Here is a 15,656-nt window from a genome sequence, read left to right as displayed (position 1 = left end):
TTTTTCCCCCCCCTTTTATCTGAATATTGTAATGATTTACTACATGCAGCACCCCCCCCCAAAAAACCCAACCCAAACCAAAATAACAACAATCCAATGCAAGTTACTCATTAGAAACACAGACAGGACTATTTTATACTCCATTTAAATGGGGGCTTTATGAGAGATTCTCCCATAAAACTTTTAAGATGTCCACCTCTGCAGACCACTTAATCCTAATTTACAAATGCTGCTCAGTAAAAGAAGAGATGCACTGGCTATATTTTCAGATTAGCATTGTCACAGCATTTTAGTGTACTGATGCTCAGTGATCATCACATAAAATACAGTAAATTAAAAGTTATTAATGTATTGATATTTGTACTTTGAGATACGAAGGAAAACCAGTTTGCTACATTTGGAGGGTAAATAGATATAGCAGAGAAGGGACTAACTGGTGCTGGATTTCAGAAGGTGGCTCAGTGGAATTAGGGAGCTCAAAAGATGTGTTCTCATTCTTGTTAGCCAGCAGATGTTTTCATATCCAGCTGCAGTTGTTTAAAATGGAAAACAATCACTTTCAGTTAGCACAGCCTGAAGCAAGATGGCAACATTATTACCGTTACCACTGTAGTATGTGTTTAGGAGTGGGAATGTTTGTGAACCACTCATCCCTCCTTTTTTCAGTTTGTTTTTATTCAGCTAATAGAGAGAGGTTGTCCCTTTAAGTAAAAAAACTGTTTTCTACTGGGTAAAAATCCTCTTGGCCCTAGTCTGAAGCAGGAAAAAGAACTGACGTAGAATCATCATTGCCAATCTACACCTGTTACATACCCTTTCCCTGCCCCCAATTATGGGTGCATTCTGAAGGGTGCATTCACATCACTTTTATGCCCACAGAATGATAGGAAGGAGATGCTTTACAATACAGTGTTGGCTTCTCTCCAAATTAATGCATAGACCATTACAGATTATATTATTCAAATACTTGTTACATATATGTGTATGCATTTTTAAAATACTTTTAGTAATATTTTTAAAAATGTTAGTATGTGTTAAATAATTTGAAAACAATGTTTCTACAAGTTTCAGACAAGAGTTGAAACATCTGCATGCATGCATCTGGGTGTACACTTACCTTTGTCATAAGATTTCCATCCCTGAAATCTTTTTTGTATTTTCATTTAAGTAGAGTATAACACAATAAAGTTGAAAAGAATTGACCCAGCTGTACAGATCAGTCAGTCAAGCTGTCAATCAAGTATCTTTCATGAGGTCTGAATTCACACATGTAAAAGAAAGTTCTGCTGACAGGAAGCCAAAGAAAATAATTTCTAGCTAGAGCCTGTCTATAGTTGTGAGAAGCTTTCATACCTTCTACTACTATTAGGGAAGAGTTATATTATTTCCATTTCAAAACATCTAAACTTTGAAGCCATATTCTTCCTGAAGCATGTACAGTATTTCTCAGGCAGCCTTGTATGTCACAACAAAATCAAGTAATCAAACTCATATTTTACAGCATCTTATGAATATTGAATAGTATTATGGTATATAGAATAATAAGGAGGAGTTTCACATGCCAAATAGTATAGTTTATTGTTATGTATTCTCAAAACATATTACTTCCCTCAAGGGCAATTAGCACTGCTCATATGTACTCCTGAATATCTTTTTATATGATAAAATATTGAAGTAATGCAAGGCTAACTATTTATTATCTTCCAGAAGGTTTTTGTTGAAAAAAAAAAAAGCCAAGTTTCATTAAGGCTAGGGACAGACATTACCCATAAATCGGTTTAAGTGATCAGGAACTGGTTTAAACCTGTAACAGAACAGATGTTCGGTGCACACAAATCAGTTTGAAAATGGCTGAAACCGGTTTGAGATAAACCTGGTTGTATGTAGTATCAGACTTAACTCATTTGGCTCAGACCAGTTTATGCAATGTCTGTCCCAGACCCCATGCTGGTTTAATATAGATCAGATTCCCGCAGCATCCCCGCATGCTCTCTGGGCTGGGCAGAGCTCTCTGTTCCACAGCAGGGCTGGCCCCTCCCCTCTGCTCCCTGGCTGCAGCTACAGCAAGGACTGCAGGCACAAAAAATCTGACTGGCTCCTCCATGCTAAGCAGGGATTATTCCCCCCCACCCCTCCCTCTGCCTTATGCAGATACCTCAGCATTAGCTAGCAGACTATGTGCTGGCTACAGTCCATGCTGTGGGAGAGGACAGAGGTAGACAGGCTTTTTGGAACTAATCAACAGGAAGTTTAAAATCCTTCCTTGGAAGAGCTGTTTAAGAAGAGCTTCATTAGTTAAAGGAGAAAGGCTTTGTTTTCTTAATGAGCTGATAAACACTGAATTAAGGGTGATAAACATTCCCTGCTGGGCTGCTTGGAGGGGGGCGGAGATATCAAGAGCACCCTGCCGGGCCTGGCCACACCCCCCTCAGCTCTGTGGAAGCAAAAGGAAGGCTGTTCTAGCACCCCTGCAACTTCTAGCCTGAGCCACTCCAGGCGTGTGCTGACATTTCTGGGATGTCTGTCTTGGTTACAAACTGACTTAGCCTAGCCAGGCTAAACTAACCTCCAAAAACTGAATCAATTCAGGCTTTTTGAATGTCTGTCCCTAGCCTAAGAAAAGATGAAAGAAAAACTCTGAAATCTTGGATTGTAAGACCTATATTATTCCAAGAACCAAATGATTTATTACTTGGTAGTTTCACTGAAAAAACATTGACATATGTTGTAAGAAGTATGCTGCTTTGGAGACCCAAGGTTGGACTGTACCTTTGCTCTAGCCCAGTGATTCTCAGCTAGGATGCCAGGGAGCCCATGGGTGCTGTGAAATCCTTTGAAGGGTGCCACAAACATGAGGAGATAAGCAATTAAGCACAAGTTTAGGCTCTGTCCCCATCTGGCCTTTCCCTGTCTCTATTGCAAAGCCCTTCCACAAGAAGGTAAGTGCTGTAATAAATTTTTTTTTTTTAAATGGATTGCTGTTCAATTTACAAAAGTTTTGGAGAGGTACCTTGAGACTATTAAAGGATCCTTTGAGTCTAAAAAGGTTGAGAATCACTGCTCTAGCCTGAGAAGGTATTATTTAAAGAAAAGAATTTTTTGAACAATATAATAGAATTGGCTTAATTAGGGCACACCCTAATAAACATTTGTGATTAAATTAGCAACTTGGTTAAGAGGCTTTGTTTTTCAAAAAAACCTTAATTGAAACTCTTGATGACACCTGCTCTTTGCACATTTCCAACCTGCACTGTAGATATGGAGCAGAACAATTATGCACAGGAAAAGAGGAATTAAAAAGGTAAATGGGGCAGAACAAGGAAGAGGCAAAGCGCAGAGAGAAAAGGTCTATCAAAGAGCAAGTCCTCATCAAGATGCTTCTTGGATCATTTATCTCAACCATCAGGCAGCTTCAACAAATCTAAGTATTGTTAATAGACAGAATTTGGGTGCCATCTGTATTTGGGAAATCAAATTACCTCATAAGGATTTATTTTTAAAGCAGAAATCCTACTCCTCATCCAGCATCAGGTATCTTGTGTGCTCTGCCAATCTTACTCATGCTTCATAGTACCATACTCTACAAGCAGTCCCAGCGATTTCAGCAAGGCTATTCACAGAGAAACGTTCATGCAGCAAGTGACAGGGTGTTGGCCGTAATAAATAAGTATTGCTTATTCAACCAATTCACAGAAAGCAAAATTTCCACCTAAATTTAAATGGGGTCACTCCTGGGTAGCATCCAAATTAATATAACCAGATTATGTATGTCCCAATTAAAAGGAGAGTATTTCATTTTTTTAGCTGAAAATTATGTAGATTTATTTGTTCCCATCAAGACATCATATATGTAATAGTAATTATCATCCACCATCCTTGGTTAAAGTATCATTTAAGTATAGGAAAACTGACAGTATAGGGGACAACCTGGTTTTTCCCCAGTGGAAAGATAGCATTCCTGTTTATCAAAGTAAAACCTGTCTTTCTTCTTCCATAGCATGCCATACACTATATATCAACCTATGTGCCTCCACATATACAATCATTGATTCTTCTCAATAACAACTTCACCCCATATTTCAAAAATAGAGCCAAATGCCTAAATGCCTTGACTAAAACGAGAGAGTGGGAAAGATTAGTATGGAAAAATATATGGGCCAACTTCAACTGTAGTCTAGCTTAATTGATACCAGAAAACAACACGGTTTCATTTCTCAGTTTGAAATATGGGATTTTTTGCTTAATATTGTTTATACAGAGGTGGGATTGATGATATTTTTATTCCTTTGTCTTCACAAAAGCAATATGGCAATGGGTTTGGCTTTGTAAAACCTGGTGAGTCATTGTGGCAGAAATGTCTTCAGAAATGAGAATGCAAGTAGCAGGTTTACATGGGGTCATTTGCTGTTTGGTTAAGTGTTAATAAAGTTTTTTTTTTTTTTAAGTCTATTGCATAAGTCTCTTATTTTTACTCTGTCCAATGGTTTAAAATTAACCATTTGTGCCTTCTGTGCATGCATACAGACAAGTATACAACATATGCCAATATCTTCTACCCTCCTTCCCTATGGTTTAAATATAGGCTTCACGGTTTTAAATGCATTTTGACAATTCGCTATTTATTCTTAACAATATATGCAGGAGGGAGTGGGGGTAGCATTATCATCATCTTTTACAAAGGAGAAAACTGAGGCAGAAATAAAGTGCCTCTCTCAAGGCCCTAGAGAATTCAGACTATAGCCTAGATCTTTCTACTTTCAAGAGCTTTACCCAATAATCCATGCTTCCTTCTTTTCCCTTCTACTCTCTGCAGATTATATTCAACTCTGTTATAATCCCCACCATTTTTTAATAATTTGAAAAAAATGGTTCTACAAGTTTCGGACCAGGGAAGAACTGAAATATCTGGATTAAGAACAACAGTATTGTTCAGTGTTGGCAATGCAGTCATCAAAATATTATCAAATAGACTGCTGTAATAATTCCAGGCTTTTAAATTAAAAACAAAGCTGTGTTATTCTTTTCCCACAGTGAGTTTGCATCATCTACAGTAATATGAAACATCAGGGAAAATGTGGGCCAGATGGCAGGATTGCACTTACAGTTCATAGGACAGTCTGATTTTAATACAAATCATCTAATGTTACATATTGAAGGTTCAGGTTTTGCTAAGAAATTATATTTTTCAGAGACAACGGTATTGGAAAGCATTGCTACAGTGTAAAGAAGACACACTCAAGTAACTCTGGCCAAGAAGGTCTTGATATGGTCTTCTCCAAAGGCCATCACTTATTAAAGAGTGCTGTTTGAATCATCCAAGTGATGCTTTTTCCTCTCTTCCCTTGCCACCTCAGCACTTCTGGCCCCTGCTTCGGGGAGAGAAAGAGTGGAAAACACTCCCTTCCTGTGGGAGCTGACTTCTCAGCACTCCTAGCCCTGCTGCTCAGAGACAGCCAAGTTCTACAACTCTTATTTAAGTTGCATAGTACCTGACTTTATAAGAGGTCTCAGTGAAGTAAATGGGCTACTTGTAGAGTAAAGCAGTATTCAGTTTTAGAAAGATTTCCAGAATCTGGCCTGAAGTGATTGAAGAGTGAAAAATACTACCAGACTGACCACCTGTGGCAAGTGGGGGTTGCAGACCAGCCACAGTGCTAGTTTCCCCACCTGCCTCTGGGCATGCCGCCCACCTGTCTTTCCTGCCACACCTTGTTGGTACTCGAGGTGTTAATTAAGGCAGGAGGCTGCCCGTTCTTGCCCCAATGCCAGGGGCACTATCTGCAGCTCCATTCCTCTCCTACATTGCAGTCCAAGCCTCACAGATGGCATCCAGATGACACAGTGCTCCCAGGCTACAGCTGGACCAAGCTTAGGCCTCATTGTCAGGCCTCAGATGCACACACATTCATACTGCCCTCCTCTCACTAGGGCCTCACACACTCCACCACCTCTCACAGGGTCTCTTTCATGCCTCAAGAACTTGTACTGCCTTGCTCCCTCTTGCAGCAGGCCCGTTAGGCCACAGGCTTTAGCTAGCTCATACCTTGGGTGGCAGACATACCATCTTTTGGGCTTCTCCCACAACCCTCATAGGGGTAGTGGCCAGCCAATTACCTGACTGGGTCTAAGTTTGTCCTGGCCCTTCCCAGGGCAACTCTGTACACTTGGACAATACTGGGCTCCCAGCCCTCTGGTTTTCTGCCTAACTGGGGCTCCTCATCTCCACCCCCCTCACTGGGGCCACAGGGCTTCCCTCCCCAGTGGGCTCAGGTGGCCACAGACAAGTCTGGTCCCAAATACCTCCAATATTAAATGACCCACCCAAAGAGGAGGGATGGTGTTAAGGCACCCCTACCCACCTTCTACCAGGGTGGTAACTGGCCTGGCATTTCCTGGGGTCTCCCACACCACAGAGTCCCACCAGGCCACCCACTCCCAGCAGGGTGCAGTTTTAGGTTATGCCCAGGACCAGGAGCCTCCAAACCATCCCCTACAGCTCCTGTCCTTACCTCCAGGATATTGCATGCAACCTTGCAGGCAGGTGATGTTTCTACCTGCCTCCCAGCAGCAAATTGCTCTGTTTATATAGGTAGCCAGAGATCTAAAATGGCCGCCACAATCAAGCACCTGCTGGCTGCTCCTCCAAAGCAGGCTCCCCTCAGAGCCTGTGAAAGCCCTCAAGTGGCGAGCACCCCCAAAAGTGCTCTGCCATACCACCTTTTACTGACATTTGGTGAGAACTTATTCAAAGGAATAGTCCCAGTGAAGTCAACTGGAATAGTGATGTGAGGAATGCCATGTTTACATGGCATCCCTCCTACCCCCAGGTCCATGGCCAGTGAATAAGCCCTGCCCACTCACTCCTCCTGTACACATGAGAGACTGACAGTTAGACAGAGGAGAGTGCTACAGAGTGAATCCAACTGTACTGGAGCAGATCTGAGCACCCCCAACACTGTTCTCAACCTCTCCCAAAATAGAGAGCCTGAGAATAACTCTGGGGACAGTCTGTGCTGCCTACTTGATCTAACTGTGGGTCTCTGAAGTAACAAGGAGCAGCAAATGTCTGAGCCTTATCTTGTCAGTGTTGGACCCCAAGCCAGGAGGAAACCATGATGACATGCCCTAAGTGCTCACCAATACAAAGGTTGAATAATGCAAGACCTTTGTTACATCATCAGTTTCACCCATGGATTTAAAACCTTTTGTAAAAAAAATATGCAGACTAAGTTTTTTAGGCTAAGTCTTAACTATGGTGAGGGATATTACTGCATTGCTCCGTATGAACACTCATACAGACATTGTAATTGACTCTCAATTCCTTTTCTGTTTCCTTTTTGCTTATATTACGAATCCCTCATGTTATACATCTGTGTAATTACCATTAAATTGATTATAAACATTTTTTGTATCTAAACAATAACTATTTTGTGGCTTCATTTTAAATATTTTTTTTAAAGGTAAGACCTGAGCAAGGGCGTTTGATGCCAAAAGCTTATCCAACTATACAGCCAGTCCAATAACACAAAAATGCTTACCCCTTATACGCTTCCTGGACCATCCCAGCTACAACAACACTCTGATCCTCTTAAAATGTGTATTCATTTTCCTCTAATGTTGTTTACTATCTCTATGGGAAATGGGAATTTCAAAGCGATGAGGGAAAAGGTCTTCAAGTTCATCGCCTAAGAGTATTTATGTTTTATGACTATTGGTCCAGAAAAGTACTTAGGCATGTGCTTTACTTTAGAAACTACTCCAGTGACCAAAGTTAAGCACATGCTGAAAGGCTTTGCTGAATCTGGATGCAAGTCAATACTTCTGATGTCAGTTGCGTATGTGACAACAAGAAAAACAGAACCGGTTTCATGGGAACTCATTCTCCCTCTGTACACTCAGAGATAACTTAAAACTATTGTATTTCTTATGTTTATATATGAAAGATTTGTTGCTATGCATACTAATGGGTACCCAGTCTGAGCTTCCAATCATTTTTCCAGTTAATCATCTTTTGACTTTTCAGCTAAATGTTTTCTCACCCTCACCTTTTCATTTGACCTGCTGCCTTAGCTCAGCATTTCTAATTATTGACAGACTCTTTCATTTGGCTTGCTTCTCATCTATCCCTGCTTTTTCTCTTGATCTCTGTTACGTTGAATTTACCCTCTGACCATCCCTTGGGTTCTCTAAGCATCACCCATCAGCTCTTCATGCTTTATCACAAATCTTTTACTGAGTTCCAGTCCACCCCTACCCTCTCTTTACTTTCACTAATATGGAAGAAACAGTTGTTCATTCTCTCTATGCTTCCTTTTCTTCCACCTTGCACTTTTCTGCACCTCTCCCCATTAACAGTCTGCTCTGCCAACCTCCAGCCCTGGCCTACATCCAAAACCTACTTCCCCTTTTCCTGCTCTCACACAAGTAGCTGATTTTTTTTACTGTAAACAATAAAAGGACTTATTATGCTGGAGAAAAGAATTAGTCAAGAAAAACTAACAATAAGTTTGGAGACAGCAAAAAAACTGCAGATGTCTTACCCTCTCATATGACTTCCACGTAGTCCTTCAGAGAGACCTGCCAGTATTTTCAGAGATCAGCCTGCCTGCTGATCCTGCCAGCCCTGGCTGCTGGAAACCTGGATTCTTCCCCAGCCTGGGATAATCCAAAGATGCTGGCCAGCTCACAGATAGCCCTTAAAATACCTCTAAGCCATTCCCCCACCCCTCTTCCCCTTTATCAACATTGTTCTGATAACTCATGAGTCACAGAATCCTCCAGAAATATCTTGCCTTCTGGTTAATGGGCCATTTCTTTCAGATGCCTTTGCTATTTTGTGTTTATTTTTCCCATTACCAGCAGACAATAACTTGGGCACCTATTCCACCAGTGGCTCCTGGTCTGTGTTTGGGAGTGACAATTATCCTTGCCCTAGAATACAGTGGCAAGTGATATTTGGTAGTTTCACCTTTTCCTTAAGTATACATCCTCTGCTCCTTTGACTGAACCATGTCCAAAATCATAATGATATATACAAACAGCATAACATAACCCATACAGTGATAAAAGGACACAGCATAACATGGGCTTTTTCAGTGAGACCATACACACCTTTTCAGTACAGTACAAGGAAATCTGCATGAAACCCCCGCCCCTCCATAATAGTCAGTGGGGCTTATGACACCTTCTTTCCTTTTGCTTTCACTTTTATATGTTCATAGGATGACACTTATTTCTTCCAAGATAAAATGGATAAAATACAGCATGACCTTCTTCCTCCCATGGGCTAGCTACATTTTCCCTTTCCCCCAGTCACCAGCATATGTGTTTCCTGTCCTCCAATAACACTCCACTCATTGCAGTGGCCCCACACCATCTCCTCATTTTTCTCACACTTACTCTCATCCACGTTCCTACTCTTCTCTCAATACAAAAATGCTACACTCTCCTAAAAACACAAATATGCTATATTCTATCCCATCTAAAAAATTTTAAAAACCTGAACCCCACTTGCTTCTCTAACTACAATCCTATCTTGCTTCTCCCTTTCTCTTCTAATCTCTTTGGACATCCTTCATCCTTTTGGAAGTATTAAAGCATGGCGCAGTATGGGTGGGCACTGCACTGTACGGGTGGCGCACACTTCGATTTCCCCGCTATGTCACCATAGCAATGTACTGCTCCAGAACAGGGATATAGCAGGTGATCACATGCAGACACATGTGATTCCTACGTCACTACAGCATGCTGTACAGCGATGTAGCACATTGCTACCAGGGCTGTGCAAACAGCAGTGTTCCGTTTTGACGAGCCTTTTGATGTTTCGATGGAACAGCATTCTGTCTTCAATTTTGAGAGAGATTCAAAACAGCTCTTCCATGCTGTTGAAACAGTTTCGCCATTTTGACCCTGTTTCAACGTTTCACCCCAGGATATAATGGGGAAGGACAAAACAGCCTATAACTTTGTCTTTTCAGGCCTGATGTGGGTGAAACATGCTGGAATGATAGCCCCTTCTGAGGGCCTGAAGCCTGCCAGTTTTCAAGGAGATAGGTGCAAGGGGTTCAGGGAAACTGTACCCTAAATCTTGAAAGCAAAACTCACATGTACATGTTAAGCCACAGTAGGGTCAAATCTGCAGGCATGCTAGCCCCTGCAGAGGCCACAAAGCGTGCCAAGTTTCAAGGAGATAGGTGCAGGAGTATGGCAGAAACTGTACCTCAAGCTGCGGATAAGCAAAACTCAGGACATGGGTGACGCTGTGTGTGTTAAAGTGCAGCAGGGTGAAAGCTGCAGGCTTGCTAGCCCCTGCTGAGGCCACAAAGCCTGCCAGCTGTCAAGGAGATAGGTGCAAGGGAAGTCTGGATTCTGGGGCCCTGCACCTCTAGCTGCTGACAGGCAAAATTCGTGTCATGGGTACTTGGGGGACTGTGTCTATCTTGAGGCAGAGGGGGGTGAAAACTGCAAGCCTGCTAGGCCCTGCTGTGGCCACGAAGCCTGCCAGCTGTTAAGGAGATAGGTGCATGGGGGTTCTGGGGCCCTGCACCCCTAGCTGCTGACAGGCAACCTCATGACATGGGTGCTTGTGCAACCACTGTGGCTTAACACATACACATGACATGAGTTTTGCTTTCAAGACTTTGGGGTGCAGGTTCCCCCAACTCCCTGCATCTATCTCCTTGAAACTTGGCAGGCTTCATTCCCTTAGAAGGGGCCACCACTTCTGCAAGTGTCATCCAAATCAGGCCAGAAATGACAATGTTATAGGTTGTTCCAACCTTCCCCATTATAGCCTACGGGCGAAACTTAGAAACAGCGTCAAAACGGTGAAATGTTTTGACTTGCCTCATTTTGTTTTGAGGCTGTTTCAACGATATCTATTTTGTTTCAGTTTTGCTGTTTCAACCTCGAAACAAGTTGAAACAGTGTCAAACCAAAACTGGTGGCAAAATTTCACACGGCCCTAATTGCTATATCACTATAAGGTGCCGTACAGCAATGTAGCACGTCACTTTGTCGCCATAGGGCAACATGTAAATGTGCCCTATAACTGCTATGTGGAGGGCCTGTCCTCCACGTCCATCTTAGTCTACAACCAGGTTAAATTTTTCAGATTAATTCATCTTCTTCAAAATATGGTATCAGGTTGAACCAAACTGAAAGGCACAAATGGGACTTAGACCCACCTTTAATCTTGTTCTCCAGGCAATGTCTCCATTGTCATAATTAGTGAGAGGTGGAACAGGTAATGAAGTCCCTTATATGCAACTTCTGTAGCCCCATGTGATAGAGCTGGAGAAAATGGACTATATGTTGCTTGATTGACTCAGAATAATATGTTTTAAAAGGATTCAGTGAAGCTTTTAAAACAGGCCTCATCTGACAATGTTTACACATCACAGAAGAAATGAAATTTAGTATCTTTGTTGTGACTGGTACGTGACAGCTTTGAGAATTTATTGTAAATTCTTGTGCTGTCACAATATATAGCTGCAAGCAATTCCAACATATATTAGTAGGTGGAGGAATTGGCACGGTAGCTTTAAACACTTTCTGCTTCACTTTGCACTATTTTTTCCAGACAAATGAAAAAATATTGATTTCTATAGTCATTTTTATAATATTATTGTACTTTGTATTCCTAATTAACTGTTGTTATGCAATGAGCCATGGAGAAAATGACTATTTCTGTCATCACAGCCTTGTTCAGGTCTCATTTCCTTTTGAACAGCTAAAAGCAGACCCTCTGTTGGTATAAACTGTCAGAGCTCCATTGAGTTCAGGTGGGGATTCATCCATTGATTTCTAAATCCATTCACCTTGGGCTTTTACTTACTTGAGTTATATTACCAAATGTTGGCTCAGCTGTCTGAAGGAAAAGCATTTGTGTCACCGTATCTAAGCCTAAAAAACAAACAAACAAAAAATGTAAAATTACTCAAAATTGTAAAAAAATATTAAGGATAACAAACTACAAATAATAGTGAAAAGCAATTGGACTGACCTAATTACTTATTTAGATACAGCAAGAGAGTTTAACCCAGCATGCAGAGACAATGTTTTCTCTCCAAATCTTTCCCATTTTTTGTTCAGCAATGCCGGGAACATTTGTGAAGGAGTAACTCTGCACTCATGTTAAAGATACATGTTAAAGAATCAAAGCAATGATTTATTGAAAGAGAAACCAGTTCATCCAGGCTGTACATGTGAACAGACTCATTAATTATTTGCCAGTCAGTTAAAGTAGTCCATCTAAAAGAAGTCACCAACAATGATTGCTTCTTTATTTGGCAGCTGGAGCCTTTCAGCCTAAATATAATCCCAGGCTTTATGTTTACTTGGGAGTGTGCTGTAAGTATCTCCTGTTCCTGCCCATACCAACTGTATCGCAGGGATTTTCTGCATAAAACTATTTTGTAGTGCAAACCCATGGTCCCCACCAAATGCCATCAAATCTAACCATATTTACTCATAATGTGGATATGACACCATCCTATGATACCTTAAAGTAAATACCCAAGAGAAAATGATTATAAGGGCACAATATTTTACTGTGCACAGTTATCATGCTATTATAGTGGATATTATATAGCAGTATATTATAGATACTCAAGGTTGGGAGCTTGTTTATATTCAGCAATGACTATGTCAGGTGCTCTAAAATCTATGGGCTAGACTCAGATTGTTTTGAAATATGCTGTTGCTTTTTTTGAGTACCATGCCAATAAAAAATACTATGTATTTCTTACAGTTACATAATACATTGAATTTTAAAAACACTTTAAAACATAGAATATATTTTAATGACAGTAGAGGCTAAGTTATACCTTTAAGGACAAAGCAAATTTATCAAAGGGGGGATGTTACTTCTATATCTCAGAGGCACTGTAATGCAAGGGAAGAAGGCATTGTGACTTAAATCCTGTAGAAGAAGTGTAACATGATGAAAAGTCTTTGCTGTCCCCAGTGTGAGATATATGTGTATGCAGTCTAGACAACAAGCCAGTACTATGTCTGTTTAAGTCTGGAAGAAAAACTGAAAGAAGTAAACTTTTTCTTTTTCATTGTTTAGAATAATGCTTGTTTTCGAACTGTTGAAAATATTATTGATTATGTCATTACATGCATACAAGCGCACACATACACCCACCCACAGACACAAACACAGAAGAAAAGTCAAGTAATGAGACAAAAAGACATGAGAAAAGCAAGAGGCCAAGTTATGTCCTCAGATGCAATGCTACTGAAAGCTGGAGCTGGCCTAAAGTCCCTTCCTCATGATATCTCACTCTAAATCATGCTAACAGCAAAAAGTGAATTTAAAAATGATGTGTACATAGTACTTTCTACTGACCCATTGAACAAATACAGTGTCAGTGATGATCTTTGGCAAAGCTACTTACACACCTGGACAATCATTTCTGCCTTTGTCAACAAAGGTCACTATGAAGACTGGGATGCACTGTCTGGTTTGCACTTCTAACATGCAGAAAAAACAGCATGTGTGACAAAAGTTGGGCTGTTTATGATACATAAATTGAGAAATAAGTCCAGTACATGCTCAGTCTATTTTTTTAGGGTGTCTGCCTATGGACCAGAGTGGTGGTTTGATAACCAGGCATGTACTATAATCAATCTTACTTCTCTGAGCGAGGGACTTTAAAGTATGGCTAGCTCAAGAAAGTAGAGGTCACATGGTCTTTCACCCTTTGTTCTTGCATACAAGTTTTTCTCTGTAACTTACTGTTTCATTCTACGTGTACCAACTTGAGATCAATAGGATTGACAGTCTTTTCTGAAGCTCTAACACTGCTCTAAAGCAGTCATTAAGAAGTGCTTGAGCTTGCACAGCAGACTGGCAATTTTGAAGCAAATGCTATATCTGGAGAATCAGAGAAAATGCTAAGCACTGGTTAACCTTACAGGGCTCCCCTCACTTCATGGTATATCATTTTCTTATCTAGGTTTCTTCCTCTGTTTAAAATGGTGCCTGAACATACTCTCTTCTTTAGCTATAGCTTTTGACAGGATGGCTTGTTTTCCTCACTAAATGATGAATGAAAATTATTAGCAAGTACTTTGTTTTCCCCTCCCAATCCTTGACACATGTAACAGCAGTCTTATGAGTCAGAATTCTAACTTGCTGGCTAGAGATAATATGAAAATGTGTTAAAAAAGGACTACTAAAGTACTACAGCTAAGGCTTATGTCAAATGAGTGGACTGACCTGAGTTATATTTACTAATTTTAAAGCGAAAGCTTGCTTGTGCAGTTGGCTGAGCCCTTAGACCAGTGGTTTTGAACCTTTTTAGCCTCAAGACACCTTTCCATAACTTTTCAACTTAGGGGAGCTAGCACATGGGCTGCCAAGGGGTTGGGGGGGAAGGCAGCAGTGGCAGTGCCAGTCTCCAGAGGAGCAGGTGCAGGTACCACTGAGTAGCTGGGGCAAGTGTAGGGACTGTACTATGGGAGGAGAGTTTTTACCTCTTCTCATAGGGTGCAGCACTCTTGTGGCACCTCAGGGTGCTGTAGCACCCCAGTTGAGAATCACTGCCATAGACTGTGGGAAAAAATCCAAGAGGAACTAGGAACAACTTCAAACTTCAACTTCTCTTCAAACTGCCTGATGCACTCTGTCAAATTGGATTACACAAATTAAAGAACAGCACAACAATCAGGAACTAAATGTTACTTTCAACATCCACATCTAATTTCCCATCTGGGAAAAACAAAGGACAAAGGAGAAAAGAGTTATATCCGGCAGATGTTAGCCACAGTGATAATTGCAAAACTGTAAGGTCCTTAGACATGACAGAGCTAAGACAGTAAAATGAATTTTTTATTTTGTTTTGTTCTTTTTATTTTTGCTCTACCAATCACTAGAGATAGCTAAACATCCCAAGAAAAAATGGGCAGAATGTGTATATTTTTATTTTCTCCATCTGTGTATTCATTTTTCATTGGAAATCTAGGATGAAAAAATAACTTTCTTGTTTTCAAAGGCCAGTACCTAACAAATGTTATAAAAACTAAATGAACAAACAAACAAAAGAAAAGCTTATAGTTCTTTTTTTTCAAGAATCTTTAACAATTTTATCTATAGGAACATTTAAAAATAGGTTTTGGTTTGAAGCCATTTTTTTTAACACTGAATAGGTGTTTTGACCAAAAAACCCAAAACAATTCTACTCATTAACAACGATTTCAATAGAACTCTGGCTCAGTGGAAGCATAGGACCTATTATTTGTCCCTTGATATTCAATAGGAAAACACAAAATAAAATAAAAAATTAGGGAAAACAAAATTGGGTGAGGAGTATTATTCTGTACTGGTAACAGGATATATAGATATGATATTCAAACACAGTTTAGTGTACTGATGAGATTGCATATTATCCTAAAAAGGGGGAAACAGTTCATGAGAATGGAATGGATCCACTCAAAACAATCTGCAAATAAGTAGAATTTATTGCAGATATTCTACAGTGAGAAGAGGAAGAAGAATGAGTTACTGAGAGCATAAATAAGATCAACAGCAGTTATTGGTTTATAAAAGAACCTATAAAGTACTTTGCACGATCACTTTATATAATGCATCTATTTTGGCATCTAAGACAAAGTTGCTTGATTTTCAAAGGTAGCAGTGGGCGTAGTCT

The 15,656-nt window shown here is 40.4% G+C and overlaps 1 protein-coding gene across 1 annotated transcript in view; it reads right to left on the bottom strand.

Annotated features, from left to right (window-relative positions):
- CNBD1 (cyclic nucleotide binding domain containing 1) overlaps positions 1-15,656 on the bottom strand; it is a 234,484-nt gene that overhangs the window by 20,743 nt on the left and 198,085 nt on the right. The window contains exon 7 of the mRNA XM_090037354.1: positions 11,837-11,904. Coding sequence (XP_089893480.1) covers positions 11,837-11,904 — 68 coding nt within the window. The remainder of the gene's footprint in view (positions 1-11,836; positions 11,905-15,656) is intronic.

The sequence above is a fragment of the Crocodylus siamensis genome, chromosome 3 (genome assembly GCF_052110815.1).
Source record: "Crocodylus siamensis isolate JL-2025a chromosome 3, ASM5211081v1, whole genome shotgun sequence".
In the NCBI taxonomy this organism is placed as follows: domain Eukaryota; kingdom Metazoa; phylum Chordata; order Crocodylia; family Crocodylidae; genus Crocodylus; species Crocodylus siamensis.
Note: the sequence above shows the minus strand (reverse complement) of the source record. Positions and strands in the feature narration are given on the sequence as shown.